Consider the following 27,535-nt stretch of genomic DNA (forward strand, 5'->3'; position numbering starts at 1 on the left):
GCTAGTTGGGGATGAAATTTGCTCCTCCCCTTATTGTACCATTCTGCTCCCACAGGCGGAGGGCGGCCTTTAGACAGCCAGTCCTGACAGATGTGAAAAATAAAATGACATATTGTAGACACTCAAAGTTCGTTAACTTACATGAGGAAATCACCTTACAAAAAATATTTTGTATTGTTCCATGCTACATGCATCATAAAACCGAGAAGATGTTTCATTTACCCACGCCAGACAAAATAGTTCTTCTATTTATTAAGGACCTGCAGTGAGGAGCGGCGCATGCGCAAGCCTTGCGGCGACTGTGAGGCGCCCGAGAGGCCAGTGTACAGGCTTACCTTGTGCTCGGCATTTGTTGTGAGGGAGTTTCCTGGCTTGATCTTGGGCCGCTATGGGGAAGGTGAATGTGGCCAAGTTACGTTACATGAGCCGGGATGACTTCAGGGTCCTGACCGCGGTAAGAAGTTCGCCGTTTCTCCCTGCCCCCAGTTCTTTGCCACCGCGCGTTTTCTTGTTCCTGCAACTCGGCCGAGAGCTGAGCGCTTTGTAGGCCCTCTTAGGAGACCCGGGCTGGGAATGAGGAAGACCGACCGTCACATTTTTCAAAAGCCTTTGTTCAGAAGCTTTTGTCTTCCCCCCAAAGTCCCCCTCTTCTACTCATTTCCTTCCTTTCTGCTCCGCTACTTGTGCTCCAGAGCCGCACTTGCATCTCTGTGGCCTGGAACGCTTCTCTGACCCTGGGCTAACGACGACCCCCCCCCCCAGAAGAAGAGTTTATAAAGACTTTTGAGAATTGATAGCACTGAGTTCCTCACTCACAGATTCCCTCACATAGCATTCATTTAGTTTCAGTCAGTCAACACTATTTGTCTGGTTTTTAGTGACAATTCTAGAGAATTCAGAGGGGTACAAGACAAGGGTGACAGATAATCGAGTAAGTGGGTTAATAAATGAGGAAGACTATCAGATAATAAGTGCTGTGACGATGATAAAGAGGATAATAGAATAGAAACTATGTGCACGTTTGGGGTGGGGAGCATGAATGCCATCTTTAAATTGTGTGGTCAGAGAAGACTGCCAGAGTGGAAGAATCGTTTCTGTTTACTGTTGTAACCAAAATGTTAAGGCTTTTTGAAAAAGTTCTGGTCCTTTGTAGGTACTGAATAAGTATTTGCCAAGTAAAAGAAGGACTGGCAGGGGAGAGGGGGAAATAATAGGAGCTGAATGAGAAGGTGATCCAATGAACTTCTTGGAAAGAGTTCGAGACAGAGGAAACAGCTATACTAAGTGAAGATCTTCCGAGCTAGAAACAGTTTTTGAAGAGTGAAGGAAAAGGCCAGTGTGGCTGGAGCATAGTGAGCAAGAGGTTGACTGTTTGCAGATGTAATTGAACAAGGTGAGACAGATCATGTGCTATAGAGCCTTGAAGGCTTGGTAAAGAATTTGGAATATATTCTAAATATAGGGGAGCCACTGAATGTTTTAAGCAGGGGAGTGACAAAAACTAATTTTAATGGTGGTAGTCTTTATGGCGCAAAGATCAACAACACATAGATTAGGCATTTCCGGAATAAAACAATGAATTTTTAGAAGCTATTATCTTTTAGTTAAATAGGCAATACTTAAAGATTAAAGTATCAAATGCAAATTCAGTATGAAATTTGGAAGGTACTTAATTCATCTGCACTTTCTCTAAACACCGGTCACTTCTGAAAGATACCTTCCTTCTCTGCTTCCTCAGCACATTGATTTACTCCTTAATGCCTGACAGAAATAGGGGAGTCAAGAAAGAATGTTAGAGGCTAACAAGGGAAATGAGTTAAGGTGTGAGATTTTGGTTGAGACATCAAAACAGTGCCAATTTTATCTTCCAGAACTTTATCTCTGCAATATTTAAGTTCTTTTTCGAAGCTCACCAACAAATGACCTACTTGTTAAATATAATATTTCAGTCTCTGTTGAGTCTTAACCATCCTTGGTATCAGCAGCCACCTTTCCTTGACTCTTTCTTTCCCTTACTTCTCAGGCACCTCCTACATCAATAATCATACTTTGACTGGCTGCTCTGACCTTTTAATGTGAACTTCCCCAAAAATTCTGTCCCTCAACCCTCCTTTGTCTTCCATTATCTCTTGCCTGAAGATCACATCCACTTCACGGCTTTTCTCTGTTACCTCTATCAAATAACTGACAATTTTATCCTTTAATTATGACTTCATTCCTGAGTATAGATACATCTTTCCAAATTACCTTAAACATCTTCATTTGAAAGACCTTCCAGAACTTTGAGTTGTGATTAATGGCCTTAAAACATCTGTCTTCATGTTCTCCGTTTCATAAATACTTTCAAGGGTTTTCGGTTTTCCTCAACAAAGCTAAAACTCCTTGGTCTACATATCCAGGCCTTCCATATCTTTCTCAAAAGCCAGCCACTTTTTCTTGAATTCTATTTGCCATCACACCTGAGCTACCACTGTACTTGATATTGCTGTGCTCTGTATTTTCTTACCTATGTGCCGTGTCCAAATCTTTTGTCTTTCTCTGATACTCCCTTGTGTGTTTTTTCGGTTTTCCTGCATCTCATAGTCAATCTCAAGTGCCACATCTTTGAAACTGATCCCTCAGCTAGAATTATTTTTGTTCAGCCCTGAGCCACTTCTTTTTTAGTACTTACCATTTCTCATCTTCTAATAAAGTTAGATTGTAGGTTCTTATTTCCATAATGAGAAAATAAATTCTCCAGGAGTAGAGAGTATTTTTATATATTTTTTAATCTTCCACCATGCCTGTATATGATACTTTCATATTAAATACCTTCTTAATAAATACCTGAAATACCTATAGTTTTTAAAGATAATTAGGTGTCAATAAATATCTTCGTATTTGCCACATGTCAGTAACTATTAAGTATTTGCAATTTTTACACTTAGAGTTTAATAGAGGCAGAATATGAATATCTGTGATTATATAATCAAATTATGATTAGAAATATGTCCAGAATTACATCTCAGGATTGGCTAGGAAACTGCAGGATCAGAGAAATTTGAAGAAGTTAATTTTTTAGCATGATTTTGATAGCAGCTCTGTGTTGATTATGATTACATATGATTCCTTTAATTTCAGGTTGAAATGGGCATGAAGAACCACGAAATAGTACCCTGCAGTTTAGTTGCTTCTATAGCCAGCCTTAAACATGGTGGCTGTAATAAAGTTTTAAGAGAATTAGTGAAACATAAACTCATAGCTTGGGAGCGTACCAAAAGTAAGTATTTGTGGCACCATTTGTGATTTTTCATGTAACTGGCTTCCCCCAGAGCAGGCATTTCAAAAGGTGGAAAATGAAAGTTGCCAGACCAGCAAAGTACTCTTTCTAGGCCTGAAAACTGCATACATTTACCATGTTCTATTAGAGCATTCATAGGACCCACCCAGGTCAAAGAGAGTGGAGAAACAGCCTCCATCTCCTGATAGGGGATTAACAAGTTCCAACTGGCAGAAGAGCAAGTAGGATAGAGATAATTATTGCTACTATCTTTGGCAAATACATTCTACTGCACTACTCTAAAGCATTAATTCTTAAACTATCTGCAGTGAGGGATGAGTTTCTTTTTTTCAACCTATCATGATTCCATACTTTGATAAAATAACAATAAAAAAGTTATTACTAGAAAAATGAAATTTAAAAAGTGATAAAATACACAAATTCCTTATTAGAGTTGAACACATAAAATAACTTGGTCAAAGTGATATAAAAATTTCTTAAGGTAACCGTTTCATTTCAGTTTCTGTGTCTTATCACAGACTGGTAACAAATATTTAGAGACTGGTATCAGTCTGTTTGAGTCACACTTTTGAGTAACACTGCCCTAGAGAAAAAAATACAAATTATAGGAAGAAATGCCAAACTCATAAGACTGGGTAAGCTAATCATTCCAACTAAGATTTCTTGTGTTTAAATTCTTCTCATGACTTGAACTAATGTGACTTGATTGTACGATATAAGTAAAATACAGTCTTTCGTTTAATTTTTTCTAGCTGTCCAAGGCTACCGGTTGACAAATGCAGGCTATGATTACCTAGCTTTGAAAACACTTTCTTCTAGACAGGTAGTTGAGTCTGTTGGAAACCAGATGGGTGTTGGCAAAGAATCTGGTAAGTGCTAACAGTATTACTGAACTCATTTTCTTCACTCTAGTTTCTGTTTACTTTTTCCCCCTGAGAAAGCATTATCTTTTATTTTTCCATTTTTTTCCAACTAAGCAGTAAATTGAAAAGTTGGTTGGAAATAATATAGATGATGAAATTACCCTTATTTTAGTAGATTGTTGTTTTTCATAAGTCTGTCACTGAATAATCAGTTATAGCAAGTATTAGTTTTCTTCTAATAACTAACATCTTTGGCAGATATTTTATTTGCTCTTATTTTATATATGGGAAATGGATATTTGTAATAGTTAAAATATGCAATACAAGTATTAGAAGACAGTGAATATCTAAAAGCCACAAATATATTTTTCTATCATAGAAATGTGGCAGTGTTAGGTATGTGTAAAACACAGAAAAAAGCATTCTAAAATAGCATTGAGCAAATTAGTATTGCAGGAGTGGTAAATATAGCACTGTGTGTGTGTGTGAAATGTATAAAATGAGGTAATGAGACACTTCTTTTTAGATACACTGCCTCTTAATTTTATGTATAGTTTTTTTATTAAAAAAAATAATGGCTTTTTTTTTTTTAAGAACTTTACTGCATGGAAATGATAAATAGTACAAAAGAAAGTACAATAAAATGTAAATCTTATTCCTGACCCCAGTCTCAATCTGCTGTTATTACTTCACAAATTTGTTAATCTTGCTTGAGACCTTATATATCCTTCTAGAAATATTCTGTGTTAATACTAGTATATAAGGTACTGAGAATATGTTTATATGCATTCACGTATTTTTTAATCACAAGTGAAAGCAAATATTACTTAACTGTTTTACACCTTGATTTTTTCCACTTGATGCTTTTTCTTTTTTTTTTTTTAATTTTATTTTTAAGTAGTCTCTACATCCAACCTGGGGCTCTAACTTACAACTCCAAGATCAAGAGTCCAATGCTCTACTGACTGAGCCAGCCAGATGCCTCTTGATGCATTTCTGATATCATTTCACGTTAACAGATAGGTCTTTTTCATAGTTTCAGAGTTTTTACATAGTATGAGTACTCAGTAATTGATTTACCAGTCCTAGCTGTTAGGGGCATTTATGTTACTTCATCTTTTCTTTTGTAAGTAATGGCATGGTGGACATCCTTGTGCACAAGTCTCTGTGCAAATGTGCAAATAAATTTGTAAATACAGTCTTAGAAATTGAATTATTAGTACAAAATTATGTACATTTAAAATTTGGTAGTACCAAATTTCCCTTCAAATTTTTACGCTAATTTATAATCCTGCCAGTGTGAAAGACAGATTCTTGATGTGTAATAATTAAAAGTTTTCATGAATAATTAGGACATATTTTAAATGTCACTATTTCAGATAGCAACTTTTTTTTAATAATTGGAATGCTTATGGAAAGATTTCCATTCTGATTACTATAGGATTCTATTCTTTTTTTCTTTTTAAGATTTTATTTATTTGACAGAGAGAGCACAAGCAGGGGGAGCAGCAGAAGGAGAGGGAGAAGCAGGCTCTCCACCAAGGGGAGCCTGATGCAGGGCTCAATCTCAGGACCCTGGGCTCACGACCCGAGCCAAAGGCAGACACCTAACCGACTGATCTACCCAGGCGCCCCTGTAGGATTATATTCTAACAACTGAATATTATTTATTGAAGCAGTTGAAGAATTGAACTTCATATTGTTGAAAAAGAAGATATTAAATCACTTCTCATACATGTAAGACATTAAGGGACGATTAGATTTTTGCCACTAAATTGAACTGAGTATTGAGCACCTTTGGAAGGAATAAACTTTGACACACTACATCCCTGTTTTCTTTTGTGGTAGATATTAATACATGTCATCTTATTTTGCATTGTGATTAAAATAAAGAATTTTGCTGAGTAGTAAGATTCTTGGTTATTAGGAAAGAATTTGATGCAAATAAAATCAAAATTTGGAAATTACAGTTGTTTGGAATGATAGTATAATAATGATCTTTTCTAAATCTTGGCTCTAGATATTTACATTGTTGCAAATGAAGAAGGGCAGCAATTTGCATTAAAGCTTCACAGATTGGGAAGAACCTCCTTTCGAAATCTGAAAAACAAACGTGATTATCATAAACACAGGCATAACATGTCTTGGCTTTATTTATCTCGTCTCTCTGCCATGAAAGAATTTGCCTATATGAAGGTATTTGGTAAATACTTTTATATTTCTTAACCAAATCATACGTGTAGTTGAAAAGATATAGTGACAGTTACCAGTCTGTTGCCCCCACATCTGTACCCCCAGTCCCAATTCTTTCACTTACTTTTAACTGTTGATTATTTCTGTTATTTGCTTTTCTGGTGACTTTTCTTCTATGCGAAGGCATTTTTCATTGTTACTAATGCAAATTAAGGCAACATGTGTTCTGCAGTATTAATAAGATATTATCTTACAATAAGAGATAATATTCTGCAATATTAACAAATAGCCTTAAATAATTAATGCTGTAATTGCCTCACAAATGTGTGTGTGAATGTGTGTCTATTCAGTGTACATAAATATGCATACATTTGTCTCTAGTTGAAAACCCCAGGGAATTACCTATAGTAGTTATCTGTAGAAACCTTAGTGTCTCAGATAAGTTGACTAGTATTTTTCTTTCATGTAATGGAGAAGAAATGTTGGTTTACAAATATGCATGCATATTAGGAATGGTAAAAATCTTTAGCCTTTATCCTTTCACCTTCAAAATTAAGTTCAGGATAGATCTGTTAAATATCTTTAATAACCAAATTAAGAATCTTCAATAATGTTTAATTAAACAGAAAATGGTATTGTATTATTATTATTCTCCAGTAGTGTTTATTTGTGACTACTTATCTTCACTTTTTAAAATTTTGAATTATTAAAAGTCACACTAGCGGCACTCGGCTGGCTCAGTTGAAAGAGCATGCATGCAACTCTTGACCTTGGGATTGTGAGTTTGAGTCCCACATTAGGTATAGAGATTACGAAAGATACACACATATATACATTTAAAAAAAAAAAAAAAAGAAGAAGTCACTCTAGTATATGACCAGTATAGGAAACTCATAGGAGTTTCAGTTTGGTGTTCTTTGAGTAGGTTATTTTAATTCATGTGCTTAAATTTTTAGTAATCATGGGGGAAGAATTCTCAAGACAATATAAGTGATACTGATACCATACATGATAGATGTTTCTTGTCTTATACTAATGGTTTGTAACCTGTTACAGACAATCAGTAAGTAAGCAGTTTGGTAGAGATTTACGCATTTTCCCAAAACTTCATTCAGTGTTATCTCAGATGTTTATATGAAGGTACTAGAATAGAACCTGGTTGTGCATAAATATGCTCCTTAAATTTGTGCTCTTTTTTCCCTAGAGAGTAAAATAAGATTAGGTGATAGCTTAAGGATTAAGCCATAGTGTAAGAGCTAGACCACTATGACAATAATTAAGGTTATTATATGCTATTGAGCTGCCAAGACATGTTCAAAAGTACTTGCATTGGAAAAAAAAAAAAAATCTTTAAAGCCAAACAGACAAAAACCTTTGGGGACTAGGAAGTAGTTCAGTTCCTCTAACAAAGGAGGTAGGAAATAAACAGCTTTATAAAACTAACACTGTTAATAGATATATGTTAAATATCAGTTGTATGCCTATCACTGTATTAAGTACCTGGTGTACAGTGGGGTGAAGGTGTGGATACCAAAAGAATAAGTAATGCAGTCAGTGTCTTAAAGTTGGGAATACAGCACAAATATATACAAAGAATAGTTTAAAAATTATGTTACATTTAGAGAAGCTTCTGTAGACTAGAACAGTTGATGAAGGAGGTTTCATAAAGCGAGTAGGAGTTTAGTAGAGTCATGAAGCATGCATATAATTTGTCTCTAAGGAGAAGATGGTAAGACAGTGTACTTTGCAGAGGAGCCACTATGGGCAAAGACATGAATATGGATATAAGCCCTGTCTGTACGTCAGAGTCCTTATTAAAAAGAGTATTAGAAAAACTAGGACTGGGGGCGCCTGGGTGGTACAGCGGTTAAGCGTCTGCCTTCGGCTCAGGGCGTGATCCCGGCATTGTGGGATCGAGCCCCACATCAGGCTCCTCCACTATGAGCCTGCTTCTTCCTCTCCCACTCCCCCTGCTTGTGTTCCCTCTCTTGCTGGCTGTCTCTATCTCTGTCGAATAAATAAATAAAATCTTTAAAAAAAAAAAAAAAAAGAAAAACTAGGACTGGGTAAGTGGATTAAAGAATTTTGAAAACTAGGAAAAATTTTCCAGACTGAAATCAATACTTAATAAATACTGTAGATTTTTTTTAATGGAGCATTGACATAAGTATTTTAATTTGGTACTGGTACACAGAATAACAGTTAGATATGGTGGCAAGAGCTAGAACCACTGTTGGAGCAAATAGTATAAGTAACAAAGGCCTACTTTGAAATGGTAGCATTCCAGATTGTAGAGGGCATATATCTAAGATATTCGGACTTTGTTAGCAATAGGATAGGAAAAGTAAAGCATATGGGGAAAGAGTGGATTTTTGGTTGATCTGAAGTAACATCTAACTCAGACCGCTACTGTATATATATTTGTCACATAATAGATTTATTTATATTCTATATTGTGGTCAGTGCTCTATAAAGTAAAATTCCTGATCTGTGTATTTCATTTCCTAATCTGCCAGAAGACAAGAGTATTTTCCAAATCACAATTTATTTCCATGTGAATTTTTTTTTTAATTTTTATTTATTTATTTGAGAGAGGACACAAAGGGAGAGTGAAAGGGAGAAGCAGACTTCCCGCCGAGCAGAGTCTCTGATGTGGGACTCGATCCCAGGACCCCGAGATCACAAACTGAGCTGAAGACAGATGCTTAACCAACTGAGCCACGCAGGCGCCCTCCATGTGAATTTTTAAGCACACTCCCAATTTAATGGCAGAAACTTAACAAAATAAGAAGAGGATGTATCCTAAGAGGCTATAGGCTTCTTGGGGACAGACTTTTTAACATTCATTTCTGTAACCCGAGTACCATGTATAATAGTAAATGTTCAGTAAATAAATGGTTGGTGGAAAAGTGAATTAAGTAAACTGGTTTAAAATTTTGCTTTATGTATAGCTCATTTTATGCTGTGCTTATTTGCCATATGTAAATAAGCATGTGTTAACTAATTTTGTAGAGGCTTGTGTGTTTTTTCTTCTGGTTGTGGGCAGGTACATTTACTTTTATTTTTCCCTAAAAATTAATGACCTCTTCGTTAGTTTATACCTGTTTTGCTATGTTTTAGGCATTGTATGAGAGGAAATTCCCAGTCCCAAAACCAATTGATTATAATCGCCATGCAGTGGTCATGGAACTCATAAATGGCTATCCTTTGTAAGTATTTATTATTTTTGAAACTGTGGATCCTAATAAATAAATGTAAGGTGTAGTTTTCAAAAATAAATTTTTTTGATTAAATGGAATATTACTTCTGGGAGATAATAAATTAATGGAAAGTCTCAAATGCAAATTAAAAATTCAGTTTCGTTCTGACAGTATGGATTTTGTAATCTCTGTGATTCATTCAACAAGTATTTATTAACAACCTAGTATATACCAAGCACTATTCTAGGCTCAGCAGTGAACAAAACAAAATCCCTGCCTTCATAGAGCTTATGTTCTGTTGGAAGGAGATATGCAATAAATAGCTAAACAAGGAAATGTATGATTGATTATCAGATGGTAGAAAATGCAGAGGATAAAAATAAAGCAGGTAAGGGGGACAGGAAGTACTGAGGTAGGTGGAGGAAGCTGCTATTTTTATATAAATGGTCAGGAAGAGTCTCATTGATAAGGTGTTTTTTGAGCACAGTCCTAAAAGAAATGAGAGAGAAAACCATGCAGCTATCTAAGACATCCAGATAGAGGGGGCAGCAAGTACTTAAGTCCGGGGATGGGAGCATGCCTGTATTTTCAGGGACCAGTGAGGAGCTTGTATGGCTGGAGTTGAGTGAGTAAAGGCAGAGATTATAAGTGATGAGATCAGAAAGGCAGCAGGCAACTAGATCATTTAGGGTTTATAGGCCACTGCAAGGAATTTTTAATTTCTTTTTTAATACATTTCATATATAAATTTAAAGTATGCAACATGTTGATTTCATACATTTATATATTACAATGTCATTGCCAGTGTAGTAATAGTTAGCACAAGGGCTTTTTTATTTTGATTGGGATAAGAAGCTATGGAAGATTTTGGAGAAGAGACATGATGTGACTGTTCTAAAGGATTACTATGGCTGTTGTTTTGAGAATGGACTGAAAGGAGATAAGGACAGAATTAGGAAGACTAATTAGCCGATTATTGTAATAATCCAGGCAAGAGATGATGGTTGTTTAGATCAGAGTTATAGATTTGAAGGTTATAAAAAATGGTCAGATTCTGGATATATTTTTTAGGTGGAGCCAACATGCTTTGTTTGGGATTGGATATTGATATGAAGGAAGAGGAATGTCAAGGATAACACCAAGGTTTTGGGCCTGAATAACAAATTAATTAGAAGTACAAAGTTGTCATTTACAGAAATGGGAAAGACGATAGAAAGAACAGCTTGGAGTTAGAAGGTGAAATAGAGTCAGAGGCTCAGTGTGGGACACGTTTAAGTTTGAGATGCCTTAGAGTTCAGAGAAGTCTGAATTGAGGTCAGTGTAGATAAAGTGTTTAAAGCCATGAGCCTGAATGAGATCACCAAGAATGATTGCAAATAAAGGCTCCTAGCAATAACCTTTGAGGAGCTCCAAAATTTAAAGGTTAAGGAAAGATGAACTAGTAAAAAAGACTAAAAGAAGGAATGATAAATGTGGAAAGAGGATAGCCTGAAGAGATGGTGTACCAAGAGCCAAGTGAAGGAACTGTTCAGCTAGGGTGAAGAGGTTAACTGACACCAAATAATGACCACTGGATTTAGCAACATGGAAGTCATTGGTAGCTTTGACCAGACCTGTTTCTTTGGAACAAGGTGGATGAAAATGTTTGAAATGGGTTCATTAGAATGGGAGGGAAAAAATGAAGAAAGTGCATGTAGAGGAGTTTGGCTATAATTATCAAAGAAAGTATATAGTGGAAAGAGGATACAGAATTGAGGCAGGGCATGCTTTTTTTTGTTTGTTTGTTTGTTTTTTAATAGTTGAGAGCTGTTATGTCTGTATGCTGGTAGAAATGAAGAGAAAACTGTTAGGGAATTAAGGAATGGAAATAATAATACACACACATGCTTGCTTTCATGAAAATCATAAATGAATACAAATAACCTATTTTCATACTTTCAGATGTCAGATACACCATGTTGAAGATCCTGCATCAGTATATGATGAAGCTATGGAGCTAATTGTCAAACTTGCAAATCATGGGCTGATTCATGGAGATTTTAATGAATTCAATCTCATTTTGGATAAAGATGACCACATCACCATGATTGACTTTCCACAGATGGTTTCAACTTCTCATCACAATGCTGAATGGTATATGCTAAAAGTGATTCTGGATATGGGTGTGTTTATGTGTGATGTAATAATTTTTTTCTTGGTTTTTCAACTTTGTAATACTGTCATTTGGGTCAATAACTGGTTTGAAGTGGCTGATGTTAATGGTCTAAAAATTTGTTGGTTTTTTTTAAGATTTATTTATTTGAGAGAGTGCGTGTGCATGGAGGGAGGGGCAGTGGGAGATGGAGAGAGTACTTGAGCGGTTTCCCCGCTAAGCACAGAGCCTGACATGGGGCTCAATCCCAGGACCCTGAGATCATGACTTGAGCCACAATCAAGAGTTGGATGTTTAACCGACTGAGCCACCCAGGGGCCCCTTTTATTAAAGGATGTCAAACTAGGAAATCCCCCCCTAAGAGAATCTTATTCTTCAGTGTTTTAAAGGGGGGGGGGGGAATGCACTTGGATCCAGGTTTTAAAACCAGTGGTCATTAAGTTTATGCTGTATATTGGAAATCTGAAGAAACTGCCTCTTTTATAAACCATCAAAAGAATTTGAATTACTTGTGTAATCTGACAGACTTTTGAAAGTCACACTTTCTTAGCCAAACAACCCTTTATTCAAACTTGTAGGTGAAAGCCCAGTTTTTAAAGCAAAAGCCTGCTCAGAAGAAACAGGGACATAGAGAAGGAAACTCTAGAACCCCGTCCTTTCTGCCTTTCCCCTTTTCTCTCTGCTCCATGGTTGCCTCCAAGAGTGTTTCACCAAGTGTAATTTGATAATTGTGATGACCTTAATAAAAAGTGTGACTTTGGAGTGGACTCAGTTGCCAGACCAAGAATATCTCTCCTGTCGTTTTTAGCTTTTATTTTATTACTAGAAAAGAATTTATGTAAAACCTCATCCCTGACACAGGGCAGAATCACTTTGTATGCTGTGATAAGCTCATTCTTCACATTACTTAACCATGTAAGCTAGCAAAGCTGTGAAATATGACAGAATATTTTCCCTTGTATTTCATGATGCAACTGATTGTAATCAGATTAAAGTTGAACATTTTTTCTCCTCCTGTTCCAAGTTAGAATATGAGAAACTTCTCTTTTCCTGAAAGTAATAACTGCTATCACTTATATAATAGAGATAATGAATTTTTGGAAAGTGGGAGCTCAAACTAATTTGTGTTCAGTTAAGATTTTCTTCCTCCTGATTTTCATTAGAAAATGTCTATACTTTAGAAAAAGTAATGTCCATTAAATATAAAGAATATTTCCAACCAAACGATTACTAATAGATTATTAGGTGCTTGGGTGATGACTAATCACCATTTTTATTATATGGGGAACAAAGTCACACAACGAAGGAACATCCAGGAACCACCAGAATTAGAGAAGGAAACGATGACAAATCATGACATTTGAAGTGTAGGCTGCATTATTATATAGGAAAACAGTGTGATTTAAGTTGATATTTAATGGGCAAGTACTGTGGTGAAGGAGTTATGCTAAGCCCCAAAAATTAAGATATAAATTAATAAAAAATTAAAATATAAATAAGACTTATCTCTGCTTTTGAAGATTTTGAGATTTTGTCTAGTTAGATGAGACATAGACGTATATAAAAAGATGATTTTAAAATAATTTATTGAGGTTTTTCCCAGGGTGCCCTAAAAGGAAAGAAGAGTGAAATTATCTTTCCAGACTTCATATTTCTCTAAAATATTAATTAATTAATATTCAAGCAGGTAGTCAATTCCACGTCACCCTGTTTCTTAATTCTCCCTTATCTAGAAACGTAGAGAATTTAATCTGTTCTCACTGCTTTATAGTGGCCTAAAAAACAACCTGATATTCACAGGTCCTTCTACCATTGGTCCAGATTAACATGTCTTCAGATCATTATTTATAAGCCATGGCATTATTTATCTCTTTTGGCTGTTCTTGCAAATTAGCTAATGGATAATAATAGTATATAAACATAACATAATTTAATAGTCCCCAAACTTTTTCTTAGGTGTCACTAACCTATTTTAGCTTTAGCTTTAGCAGTTGACTGGGGTTCTAATGCATATAGCTGATGAGAAGTATAACCAGACAGACTGGAAACTAAAGAGGAAGAGTGGAAACCTGCCCCCACACCGCAGATCCAGAGACTTCTTTTCTGAGATTCATATACATCTTATCTTCTCTTAGTATGTCTGTTGCAGTATGGGAAGACCTCGAGTTTTAACTGTAGGGACTGTTCATCTTTGACAGCTTGCGTTTCCGCTTTTAGTTTTAGTTTTCTCTGCTTTTAGTTTTAGTTTTTTCAAACACACTGGCAACTGATTTGTTTCTTTTATTTTTTTCTCATGAGTAACATCCTTTTTCGTGCAATGATTAGGAGTGTCATTAATAAGGATATCGTCATTGACTAATAAGGAAAAATATGAGCAACACAGGCTGTATCAAAAATGATTCTTGGGGCGCCTGGGTGTCTTAGTCGTTAAGCGTCTGCCTTCAGCTCAGGGTGTGATCCCAGGACCTGGAGAGCCTGCGTCTTCCTCTCCCACTCCCCCTCATTGAGTTCCCTCTCTCACTGGCTGTCTCTCTCTCTCTCAAAATAAATAAATAAAATCTTTAAAAAAAAATGATTCTTGCTTTTACAGGTATTTTGACAGAGATGTTAAATGCATTAGAGATTTCTTCATGAAACGTTTCGGCTATGAAAGTGAGCTTTATCCAACTTTTAGTGATATCAGGTTTGTACTCTGGTTTGTTTATATTTAGTTCTAAGAGTTTTAACAGTTAGTTTCATCTAAAAAATTTCCAAATGGTGACCCTTCAGCACATTATGATCGTTGAGTATCATTGCTGTCTAATGTATAAATGAAATTTAAAAACTAGAAAATTCCTGTCTTTGGTCTGTTAAGGCACTGTTACTGAATTTAGGGGAGGAACATACCTAGTTTCTTAGAAATACACAAACTTTTAATGCAAAGTGCGGTTTGATATGTGAATAACCCATTTTTAAGGAAGCAGGTCGAGTGTTCATTGGATTTTATGTTTTCCTTCATTCATAAGAGAAGCTATGTTTAATTGATTCATGGAACATAATTATATTTAAATTCTCAAAGCAAAATTTTCCCATTTTATATACTTAGTTATATTTTCTGATTTGAGATGATTGACATAACTTAAAAGGAAAAATCTTTATCCCCTTTTGAAAGTGAATTTATTAAATCAATATCAACTGAAGTTTAACCTTTCTGTTAGTATTTGTTGCTTTTCATAGTCACTTTATTCTTAAGTGACAACAAGCCTATATCTTTTACCTTTGTATACTTAACTAAGTATTAGATTTTAGGCAAAGAAAAATCTTTAAAATATATAAACTAACTTATTTGAGGATTATAATTTATCAGAATAATAAATATTTACCCATGTCATGTAGATTTTTTTCCTATTGCTTGTCATTCTTTTTTTCTAGGAGGGAGGACTCTCTTGATGTAGAGGTTTCTGCCAGTGGCTACACAAAGGAAATGCAGGCAGATGATGAACTGCTTCATCCATTAGGTCCAGATGATAAAAATATTGAAACAGAAGACGGGTCTGAATTCTCACATTCTGATGAAGACATGTCAGAAAAAGCAAAGGTTTGTAGTTTAGAAAATCAGAGTGATCGAAATTCTACAGATGATACAGCTGACTGCTGTTGCATATCATCTGAAGATCTTGAGCAGATAAAGGAAGATGATTTGTCAGAGGAGAGTGCTGATGCACACAATTTTGAAATACCTGAATTCAGTCAAGCTTTAGAAGAAATAGAAGGGCAGGTTGTTGACAACAGTTCTGTAACTAACTGTTCTGAGGAGAAAAACAAAACTGAAAATGACACCAGGCAAGATGGTAAAGCAGGTCAAGGAGGAATCCCCATGGGCTATGAAGAGTATGAAGATGCATGCCCTCATCTGATTGCCTTGTCATCATTAAACAAAGAAATCAGGCCTTTCAGGTATAGATTTCTGTTGATTGATTTTTTTACTTTAATGTGGAGACCTATACTTTCTTTAAGTTTAGTAAGTGAGTGGGTGTGTGTTCTTGTTTTTTCCCAAATGATGTAACTGAGCTATATTCTGCCCCATTATGTGTAAAAAATGAAGCAAATAACCTTTTGTTGTTAAAATTCACATTACCCTTTACAACCTGTTGTGTCAGTTTTAAGCAGTTTGCCTTAAAAATGCAAACCAATTACTTTTAAAGAATTATTTATAAATGATAAATTGATCTTGACAAAATGATAAAGTTGTAGACAGATGAATGTTCATATATTTTTGTAATTTTACATCTAATATATGTTTGATTTATATGCAGTCCAATAAACATGCAGTAAACGTGCTCCCTTCCTGAAATATCTACTTATAGTGAATTTTCTCTTGTACTTTGAACCCTCTATCCTTATTTGCTCATGTACAGTTAAGATTATACAATGTTACTATGTTATTTTTCTTATAAGAGTTTTTTTCTTGCAAATATTAATATTAGCAAAAGATATAAAAAATTTGATTTTTAGATTTGGGATAGTTTATCCAGAATCAAACAATTATATTTTAATGAAATGGAGTTTTATGCAAAATAGTAATATGACAAAATTAAATCAATAGTACATTTATTAGGCATTTCTCAGTACATGTTCAGGCTTACATCCTAAGGCTGTAACCTTTAGAGTTTTACTGTGAAGCAAAACACAGAAGTTTTGTGCCTTTTTTTGTATAACCATATCCGGAATCACAGGGCCCTTACCACTCAACCACTCAAATAATTAGCTTGTAAAATTAAAATCAAGTGTGGCAGTGGCTAAGGAATTTGAGTAAGTAATAGAAGAAAATCTACATAGGTTAAATAGTTTTAGCACAGAATAATTTGTTCTCTTTGAACACATGTTGGGCAAAATTTTTATTCTTTAGAGTAGAAACAAGATAACATTTTGATGAAAAAATATTGACTGTTAGGGTTAATAGTGTCTGAGTTTTTTATACCTTGTTTGCATTAAAACTTCAATCAATATGTAAAACAGGTTAGTTTCCATCATTTTTTCTGCCTTAGCAAAGCAGACTCCATAGAGTAAGAGTACTCTTTATTCCATCTGTTTGGGAGATGGCAGGGAAGTGTTCCAAGGATTTATATTGTAAGAGGCAGATATGTGTAAAGTTCAGTGAAAGAAAAGGAAAGGATTAGTGGGAAAGATATGAATTGTGGGGATATGATAACAAATTTGGTGGCTGAAACATTCTACCATTTTGTAATTTTGATAGTGACTATTCGAATGCTGACAAATGAAAAGTGTTAATATATTGGGCTGAATTGTAGGTAGTTTTACCTTCAAGAAATTTTAAATATAATGATCTTTCTGGCCTGTATGTTATGTTTTTTAAGTTTTACTATCTTGTAGGAATAATATAAATTAATCACATAATTAACTAAAAAATTAACTGGATAATTTGTGATTTTCTTTTAATTTTAGAGATGAAGAAAATACAGAAGATATTAAACAGTACAGAACAAGAACTCTGAGTGTTACTTCTGCGGGCAGTGTTTTAAGCTGTTCAACAATTCCTCCGGTAACTATTCAACATTTTCCAAATGTTGATTAGGTCATTACCATGGACAGATTGTAGACACTCATATATGGTCTAGTCCCTGCAGTTGAACAATGAGGAAATTGAGGCCCAGATAGGTTATGTGACTTTGCTCAAGGTTACCCAATGACAGCACTGCAGCTGAAGTGTAAAGATGCACCAGTTTCACTTGCTAGTTCTTTAATTTTGAAGGAGAAAAATAGGTGATTTAAAAATTTTTGGTATCTTAAGTTTTTGTTGGTCATTTAGCAGCTGTGTTCAGAAGAATTTCTTAAGGGACATTGTCTGTGCAGGATAGTGAACACAAATCGTCCAGCTCTTGAGGAGCTTTACTGCCTGCCATCCTTCTCTGCAGGGCACCCAATAGGAAGAATCAGTTTATTTCCTTTGTAAATTTTTAAGGAAAGAGATAAAATTACATCATTGGTATATTGGGTGTTTTCCTTCTGCTTAAAGGCATTAAGTTCAAATTCCATTGAAACCAGTTTTTAGTGATAATTTCACTTAAAATGAACAAAAGAAAACCAATTTAGAAGTTAGAAAGGAGGAAATAAAATTATGTGGAATGTGAATTCAAAATAAAAAAAAGAACTTTGTTTTTACTGAACTTCTGATTTCCAAGTTTCATATATATTTTAAGTTAAAATGTATGTCCTATGGATATAATATGGGTTATTTACAAAATTAAATCAGAATTATCGAAGACAAGCTAAAAATAACATACTGTATTTTATAATATAGCATACTTGTTATGGTTCTAGGAACTTTATTTGATAATAGAAACAATTAGAGCTTGTCAGACCAGAATAAAAGTGTGAAATTCTGTAAATGTTGTTTTTTTTTTCACACTCTTTACTGTTGGCCTTGTAATGTACCTGATTTTCTGGATGTAAAATTCAAATCTATGGAATTTTTGAAGCATCTATTAATTATATTAAAAGATAAAAGTCTGCCTTTAAGTATTATCAATCTGTTTTTATTAATAATTTTTTTATAATATTTTTTATTATATTATGTTAGTCACCATACAGTACATCCCTGGTTTTTGATGTAAAGTTCGATGATTCATTAGTTGCGTATAACACCCAGTGCACCATGCAATACGTGCCCTCCTTACTACCCATCACCAGCCTATCCCATTCCCCCCCCCCGAAGCCCTCAGTTTGTTTCTCAGAGTCCATAGTCTCTCATGCTTCATTCCCCAATATATAATTTCTCGTACTTTTTAGGGGTTCCAGGGTGGCGAGTTGGTTGAGTGTCTGACCCTTGTATTCGGCTCAGGTCTTGATCTCAGAGTCCTGAGATAAAGCCCTAGGCCGTGTCAGGCTCTCACTCATACTACTCTTCCACTCCCTCTGCCCCTCCCCCCTCTCTTTTAAATAAATAAATCTTTAAAAAAAAAAAAGACTTTCTCACACTCTTTGATTGCCTGTCCACCCTTGGCTTTGATATTTTCTATACTTAATGAGTTTTTATGTACTCTTTTTTTCTTTAATTTCTTAGATTCAAAACATAAGTGTAATTTATGTAATTACAGTGGTGTAAAATCGGCAATTGCATATAAAGAAAGTATAGATTACTAATTAATGCTGCTTCCTTAAAAATAAAGGTATGCTGTCTTCTGTATATAAAAATGATGACACTGACTGTCTTTAGGTCTTGACTTTATCCCGTTTCCCTTATAGCTAAAAGGAACTTAAAGTTTAAAATGGGGTCAAACCTATAATGAATTGCATTATAAAATACAAATTTACCTTCTAAAGAAAAAAAGATCTCTTAAGCCTAGCTTGATCAAAGAGGTTTCCCTGTAGTCAGTGGAAACAAATTGATCATCTTAGTTCTACATTCTTTTGGAAATTTGGTCACACTCTTTTCCTTGAGGTCACATTATTTTGTTAAAAGGTTAGGGGAAAACAATTTATTTTGTTACCTCTGTTAATTTGATGATTATTGTTTTACTGTCTGGTAAAAGATTTTCTCTGTGTTCTTTGAAACTGTAATTGTAAGATCTGTTTTCTTCATATAAATACTTTTCTAGTTCTCTGTTATGGGCAAAGGTGCCGCTTATCAACCCTGTTCTTCCTAATATGTAACAGATTCTAATTAAACATTAAGGTATATTGCTTTGTAATAAATATATATGTGGCCAACAATAACAAAACAAACAATGGAATCAACAAAATGCATGATTTTTGTTAATTTTTTATGTACTCCCATAATAATACACAAGTATTTTATTTCGTGTTTCATTTTAAAAAATACATACTAAACGAGATTTTCTCCCCTTTTTTTTAACATGAAAAAAGTAACCTTGTAGGATTCATAAATTGTTCTGGATTAGGTTGAGGTGCGTACATAGTAATCTGTTATCTCCTTATTTTCTTCTTGGTATGATTATCCTATGGTCTTATCAAAGTGAAGAACCAAGGGGAAATTCAAGCAGAACACTTAGAAAATAAATTGATTTTTTTTCATGGCATTATTCTAAAGGCCTCTGAACTCCTCTAGTTTAAATGTGGTGTGTGTTCTACTGTTGTCTTCCTGGGACTTTTCGTCATCTTTCCTAGTTCCTTCTCTTTCTCTTACCTAGTTTACTTCTTTACTTGGCAGTACAGATTCCAGTAATTATATGAGCGAATGGGATGGTCGGTTCTTTTTATTACTAAAAATGTCTTATCCTGTTCTCACACTTGATTGGGAGTTTAAGTGTTCGAGTTGTGGTTTGGAAATAACTTTCTTTCAGAATTCTGAAGGTATTGCTCTTTTGTCTTTGTTGTAGTTAAGAAGATGCTTTTCGGGGCTCCTGGGTGGCGCAGTCCTTAAATGTGTGCCTTCGGCTCAGGGCGTGATCCCGGCGTTCTGGGATCGAACCCCACATCAGGCTTCTCCGCTGGTAGCCTGCTTCTTCCTCTCCCACTCCCCCTGCTTGTGTTCCCTCTCTCGCTGGCTGTCTCTTTCTGTGTCAAATAAATAAATAAAATCTTTAAAAAAAAAAAAAGATGCTTTTCTGGGTGGCTCAGTCGTTAAGCGTCTGCCTTCATTTCAGGGTCCTGGGCCGCATCAGGCTCCCTGCCCCGCTGGGAGCCTGCTTCTTCCTCTCCCACTCCCCCTGCTTGTGCTCCCTCTCTCGCTGGCTGTCTCTCTCTCTGTTAAGTAAGTAAATAAAATCTTAAAAAAAAAAAAAAGATGCTTTTCTAATTCAGGATTCTGGTCTCCTGTTGGGTTAAAGAGGCTATCATAGTTTTCTGGTCTTCCTAGGGTAGGGAAGAATCCTGGGGGCCAATCACACTTATTCTAAACTTTCAGCCAATCCTACAGCTTTTAGTTCTGAAAATCCTGGGATACCAGTTTCTTATAAGCCTCTTGCCTTACTGGGTGTGGATGACTACATCTCATGGGGTATCAGCCTCTGCAGGGTCTTGAATTCTGATTCTTCCCTCTGTTCCACCTCTATTCTCGTACCTTTTTTCCCATTGAGAATCATTAAGACTAAAATTAAGAAGGATGACTTGGTAAAGCCTGTCAGTTGAATGTAGTCTCCTTAACTGTGTTAAATAATGTAAAGTCTCCATTTAACTTACCTGGTCCGAAGTTTTATAGTACACATATACAACCCAAGAAACAGTGTGTTAGGCAGACTAATTCTTCTAGCCCCTTTTTACCTCAGATCCGTTATTCTTTAATTTTTTAATGACAGATTTTTAATAAATGCTTCTTTGTGCCTAGCATAGGGTGGGGCATATTAGCAAGAGACCCTTTCTTCAAACTTTGCAGTGTTTATCTCTTTTTTAGGAAATAAGTTGGATGATGCAAGGTTATGTACAATTAAATAACAGGCTGTAGTGCTTCAGACAAAGAAAAGGTTATTGGGAACAGAATATTCAGACTTTTTATTCATCTTGTAAGTGACATTGGCAGCCTGGGTCTTAAAAATTTGCATTTATACTGAGAAAGCATTCTACATCTCCCAGAAATTGTATAAAGTCTTTTCTATGTAACTGCTGCCATCAGGTCATCTCTACACCTGAAGTTATGAAGACACTCTTGGATACATTTTGACCAGTTGTGAATGCTTTCAAACATAATTTTCTACTGCAAGCCATGTCTACTTTTACCTGGAAAGCAGAGGAACAAGCAGTTTTTATCTTGGGTTTTTTGGTTTTTTATTTCTGTTTTCAGTTTTCCTGATGGACACTAGGTGGCACTATGGCGATTTGTTATTCAAAGAATTGTGTACTACTTTTTGCTATAATCTATATTTCTGTTAGGAATTTAATTTCTCATATTTTGTAACCGTTAGTTTGGTGTTTATTTTATTGCTGGTTTATATAGTACTGTCAGTTTGGAATTTAAGAAATTCATGCTCTTAACAAATTTGAAAAAGTATTAGCAATGTAAATCTGTTTTATTGAATATTTACTCTTTATCAAAATGGTCAGTTATGAGTAATACTAACTCATGAAATCTTTCCAGGAAATGGTGAAACAGAAGGTGAAACGTCAGTTGACAAAACAGCAAAAATCAGCTATCAGACGTCGATTGCAGAAAGGAGAAGCAAATATATTTACAAAACAACAGAGAGAAAACATGCAAAATATTAAATCAAGCTTGGAAGCAGCCAACTTTTGGGGAGAGTAATATATTTAAGATCTTATATATTTTCAAAAAGTTATGATCCCCTTTTAAGCCACGCCTAGTCTTTTCTAGACCAAGACACGTAGATAAATAGATAAATAAACTCTCATTCGTCTATTAATTTGACTCATTTGGTATGTGTCTTCCAAAGAATTACAGTAATTCTGCTAAAGCATTCCAATTCTCCCAAGTATTTTAGGTGACTGGTAAATCCACTAAAAATCTGTTTTTCAAAATAATCTTTCTTAGGAATATTTGGGTATTTTAAAAAATATCTATTACTATTTTTGTTGTTTTTTGTTCTACTTTGTAGGGTTGTTTTGAGGACTACATAAGATAGTGCACAGAAAGCATTTAGAACAACACCCAGCACTTTACAAATATTCCTTAAAGAGTAGTTATTAGAATGATAATTGTAATGATGTTTATCTTTCTGATATTCTAATGATTTGGTTGCATTCTGTTTAGCCACTGGAAGAATTTACTGTCATCTGTTTTTTTCGTTTCCAGTATTAAGGATCAGCGACTAATGCATAATTTTATTTTCTGCTTTTTAAATTGGTAATGCAGTCATGGAAACAGAAAGTTGCCATGGTCTCACCACAGTTTCCACACTTGCCAGTTTTTACGGAGGCCTGAGCAGAAGTACAAGAGTTGGGGGTGTGAGGAGATAGAAGGGATGAAGAATGAAAACTTCTAATTTTTTTAGCTGGGTGGGTCCAGAACATGTTTTCACTTCAACAGTAACAAATAATACAGGAAAGAAAGAGAAAGCCTAAGACATGGTTCCTCCCTCAAAGACTTTGTAATCCAATGAGATGTGAAGATGGACGCTAAAGTATATGTACCTGATGATGAATTCAAGTCTCAGTATTGCCCAATGGGCTGAAAGAGGCATCGCCCGTGGTGAAAAATGGCCACTAGATGGCAGTGTCACTCCACAGTCACCAGAGAGAATGTCCTATGATTACTTGCATCTGTGATAATGATCTGCCAAAAAAAATAACAGGTTTATTTCCAAGAATGATAAAGACTGCAGATTCCCTTTCACCTTTGTAAAATTCATTCTACTATTTACAAGACCTATCATCTAATAAATTACCTTTAACAATGGAGATGCAAGAAAATGTCTAATACAATTCCCCTGAAAATTAACTTATACTAATTTGGGAAGTGTTTACCTAGCTTTGAATTTTAGATGTGTCTTTAAAGTATTTACTAAGCAAATCTACTTTAAAGCATTTTAATAGCATAAAATGGTGTTGAAGACAGCTTAGAAGCATAGAATATTTTGTAATACATATTATATTTAGAATGTCAAAGGTAAACTGGGAATAAAACTATATGACTTCATCCTCAATTTTACTGAGTTGATGAAGTCTACTTTTGGGTACCCACTACATAAAAAACATACTGCTACTTAAGGAACTTTGAAGGCAAGTAAACATAGTTCTTACTCTTAATAGCCTGAGATTTCCTGTGGTTTTCAGAGCAAATTAGTCAAATGCACAAATGTAAACAAATTACTCAGTGTCTAATCACAGCAATTTCTAAAAGATGTTTTTGAGGAGCCATCAATTAGAAGTCAGTTTGCCCTATCAGACAGCATGTAACCCTCATGTTTTAAAACCTCCATAGTGAATAATGAACAAAAACAAAATAAAAGTGTACTACTAATGTAGTCAAGGCATGTACTGTGATTGCTAATAAAACACTTTTCAGTCTGGAAGTTCCAAATTTAAGTCCTGGTTCTACCACTTCCCAAACCTCAGGTGCTTTCTGTAGCCTGTCTACCTTTTTTGATTTATGAAATAAGGACATTTAATACTGCCTGTCTTAAGAGTTATTGTAAAAATTAAATAACACCTCTAAGGAGCTTAGCACAGTGCCTGATATGTACTATATGTTAAGAAGTATTGCTCAAATTATTTCAGGTTACCAAAAGGAGGATTCCTGAGCAATCTTTCATATATTCAAGGTCACTGATATTTTGACCACGATCCTTTCAGTGTTGTTTTATGTAGACACATACATGCTTTGCTTGTAGGCTTGCATCCTCTATTTGTTGCTCCTATTAAGTAAGTTTCTCCTGCAAGATAATGCAGTTTATACTTGTGCTAAATAACCGTGATATCGGTATCCATTGGTCTGTTCTTTGGTACATAGCTGGCTATCTTTGAGCTTTCTCCAGAACCCTATCGATCTTTACAGGGTACTAACCAGAAGATAACCACTCTTTTATTCACATACTCAGTAAATTTTAAGAAAAAACAAAGAGTTGCCTAATTAAAGAACTTACCACGTAAACCTGCTGCCCTAGAAGTTTATCAGCCGTTGCCAGAAGGTGGAGGGATGATTTCATTACGTTCTCAGGGAAAGCACTACACTGAGGTGTAGGTTTTTTCAAGTCACATTCAATACTCTGGGTGGCTAAGGCTCACCATCTCCATTGTTCTTCATCTCTCTTTAGAACATCTCCCTAGAGAGCATCAGACCATATCTTAGCTTGACCTTGATTTGCTGTATGAAGGTCTCAACCATCCTATGCAACTGTATGTAGAAGGCTGGGAATGAGGTAAAGTTCAGAATAAGCATGACTACATGTTTGTGTAATAACTGAGAGTGTGGGAATAACTCCAAAGTCTACAACACTTGCAGTGAGTGACTAATACTGTTACATTTTAAATATAATTTTTCTTTTACTTTAATATTGTAAATAAATGGTGACATTAAAATTAGCATTTTATATAACATTTAGAATCAGATTATTGTAGCTTAATGCATAAATAGGAGTATGTCTCATAACACGAAATATATTACTTGGAGTATTTGCCAAAATATTACATGCTTCCATTTAAAAAAAGTAACCACTTGAAATGAATGAATCAAAAAAAAATGCTTACTGTAACTGCTGTTAGAGGTTTGGTTTACATTAGGAAAATACAATGTTCAGAGAAGTTTTGCAAATGCTTGATGTTGTCTAAAGATATTGGGGGAGTATACAGATTTTTGTTGGCTGAAAGCCTCCACTGTGTTTGGAGAGACAAGAATAAGCACGCAACAATTACATGACAGTACAAAGCTGACGGTACTAAAGAGCCTGGTACCATTGATCTCATGCTGAGGAACTTCCAAGGACAGTGGATAAGTGAAAGACCAGAGTAATTTGGTGAGTTGTGGGGAAGAAGGCTTTGGTTGAATAAGTAGACCGAAAAAGACCTTGCAAAGAGGAAATCATGCAGAAATTGAATGTAATATGCTATAGTTAGGAAAGGGGCGTTATGCAACAAAGGACCAAATTAAGGATGATTTTGAAAATTTTTTTGGAATTGATGTATTTCAAAAGGATCAATTGTAGATTTTGAGCACTGTAGTGATTTGATTTTGAAGGTGTTGGGAGGGTGCCTGGCTGGTTCAGTTGGTAGATCATGCAACTTTTATTTTTTTATAGATTTATTTATTTATTGGAGAGAGAGAGAGCACACACACACGCACACATGCGTGAGCAGGCAGGGCAGGGTGGGGGGGCAGAGGGAGAAGCAGGCTCCCCACTGAGCAGGGAACCTTGCAAGGTTCTGGATCTATCCCAGGACCCTAGCATCATGACCTGAGCCGAAGGCAGACATTTAACTGACTGAGCCACCCAGGTGCCCCAATCATGTGACTCTTGATCTTGGGATCATGATCAAGCCCCACGTTGGAGGTAGACATTATTTAAGAAATCAAAAATTAAATTCAAAAATAATAAAGGGTAGGAGGGAAAACAAGGGAACTTTGTCAGTGTTAGACAATTTTTTGGAAGAAATCAAACAAGCTAAAATGTTGCACAGCTTAAGTATTAAGATTAAGACAATTGGGGGTAGAATCCTATTATACTAGAGGTATAGAGATACTTGATCACCTTATTTTTATTTTAGAAATGAGAAAGCATTTTTAGATGTAAAATTACTGGCCCAAAGTCACATGGAGTAAATAGGGTTGGGAGTGAGTGGAAGGAAAAGATGGAATTGATACATACCAGAAAGGCAAAAGGTAGAAAAACCAGAGTGCTCAAGTGGTTTAGAACTTTATATCTAGCCCAGGGGTTTCTTCTGCAAGGTCACCAACGTCCACAAACTTTGACTTGTCTTCCTGGTGTGGGGTATGAGAGGAGACAGTCCTTACACCCAGGTCCAGGTTTTGAGTCCTGTCCCCCACAAAATTTCCTCCCTTTTTAGAAAACAGGGGTTTTTGTTTTTTCCATGATAAACCTTTCATTTTCTCACAGGCCCAAGAAAACCCATCTCAATAGACTGAAGCCCTGAGTGGAACACTTCTGGTTTTTCATGGGGAGGTGGGAGGGGAGTCGGGTGGTAGGGTGGGGAGTAGTACGTTTTGCTTGAGATAAGGCTACTGGGGTACCTGGAGAGGATGAGAAGAATATATTATTCTCTAACTTGGTCTTTCACTAGTTTTCATCTTGTGGAAACATAGGCCCCTTTTCTATACAGTTTTCTATTTCCTTTAAACAAATTTTGAAAAATATTTCTTCTGTGTCAACAGGATGCATGCTAAGTGCAGCACTCTGGTAGTTACTGCATAGGAAGTGAAATGGAAATTATAGTTTACAGTGTGAAATGGATGGGCACAAGGCTTTTATCTTAATGTAAGCATATCCATAAATATACCCTGAATTGAATTAAGAGTATACTAATGATGCAATCTTTACAGGAAACTTCATCTAAAATATATGGAGCTATGAAATTACTGGCTTGCTTGAACCTAACGTATCCATCAACTAATCTCAGGTTTAAGTCATTTATTTACAACCAATAAACATTCTTCCTGGGTTTGTTTTAATCTAATATTAATTTTTTTTCATAGTCTAAGTTTTCATTTTACATTGCTCATTACTGTCGCAAAGATTTAAACATTCTAAATAATTCATACCCCAGAAACATGACTATCAAAAGAAAAAAAAAAAAGGTAGCTTCACTTAGCCTATGTAAACGCATGTCTCATCCCCCAGCATGCCCTGCCTTTATACAAGACCTCAACTCTTATCATTTGAGGAGAGGCTCAGAGACTCAGCTGGAGTTCAGACACCTCTTTTAGGATCAATCTGATGACTTTATAGCCACAACTTGTATAAAGTTTTTTTCTCGAACACCCAGCAAAATAAACTGTCCCAGACAACAGAAGGTGAGGAGGGGGGCAGGGGACGTAGGGGGATGGTTCCTGTGAGAAAATGCAAGGAGAGGGAGAGAAACCAATAATTAGATAACCTTATATGAAATAAAATACTGTTACAAAGGCCACTGAAAAAATTCACTCCCAAAACAAAACATGTTAAACTATTCTTTTCAAAATACATATTATGCTGGATGTCAGCCAGCCACAGTTAAGATAATCAGTTCAGTTTTCACAGAACACATATCTAATGATCCAAGGGCTTGACATCATTATCTCCAATCTTAAACAAACATTCAAATTCTCTCACCTTTAAATATTTCTGAGTTTATCCTGAAAATTTAACCTGTCAACTAGTAAAATCTCTGGTGAGATCTTTGGCCTCTGCAGTATTTCTTAATCAATTTTTACTTCTCTTCCAAAACCAAATACCAAGAGAGGGCTGCATAATTACTTACGTAAAACAGTCAAGGTGGCATGGGC

The 27,535-nt window shown here is 35.4% G+C and overlaps 1 protein-coding gene across 1 annotated transcript; it reads left to right on the forward strand.

Annotated features, from left to right (window-relative positions):
• The first annotated feature begins 285 nt into the window (after positions 1-285).
• On the forward strand, positions 286-22,009 carry RIOK2 (RIO kinase 2). The gene is made up of 10 exons (XM_008700896.2): positions 286-454; positions 3,121-3,259; positions 4,033-4,149; positions 6,164-6,339; positions 9,457-9,545; positions 11,478-11,669; positions 14,279-14,371; positions 15,100-15,624; positions 17,134-17,230; positions 21,722-22,009. The coding sequence occupies exons 1-10, from the start codon at positions 389-391 to the stop codon at positions 21,884-21,886; spliced, it is 1,659 nt and encodes a 552-aa protein (XP_008699118.2). The 5' UTR covers positions 286-388; the 3' UTR covers positions 21,887-22,009.
• The last annotated feature ends 5,526 nt before the right edge of the window (positions 22,010-27,535 follow it).

This window comes from Ursus maritimus, unplaced genomic scaffold (assembly GCF_017311325.1).
Source record: "Ursus maritimus isolate PB19 unplaced genomic scaffold, ASM1731132v1 scaffold_5, whole genome shotgun sequence".
Taxonomy (NCBI): domain Eukaryota; kingdom Metazoa; phylum Chordata; class Mammalia; order Carnivora; family Ursidae; genus Ursus; species Ursus maritimus.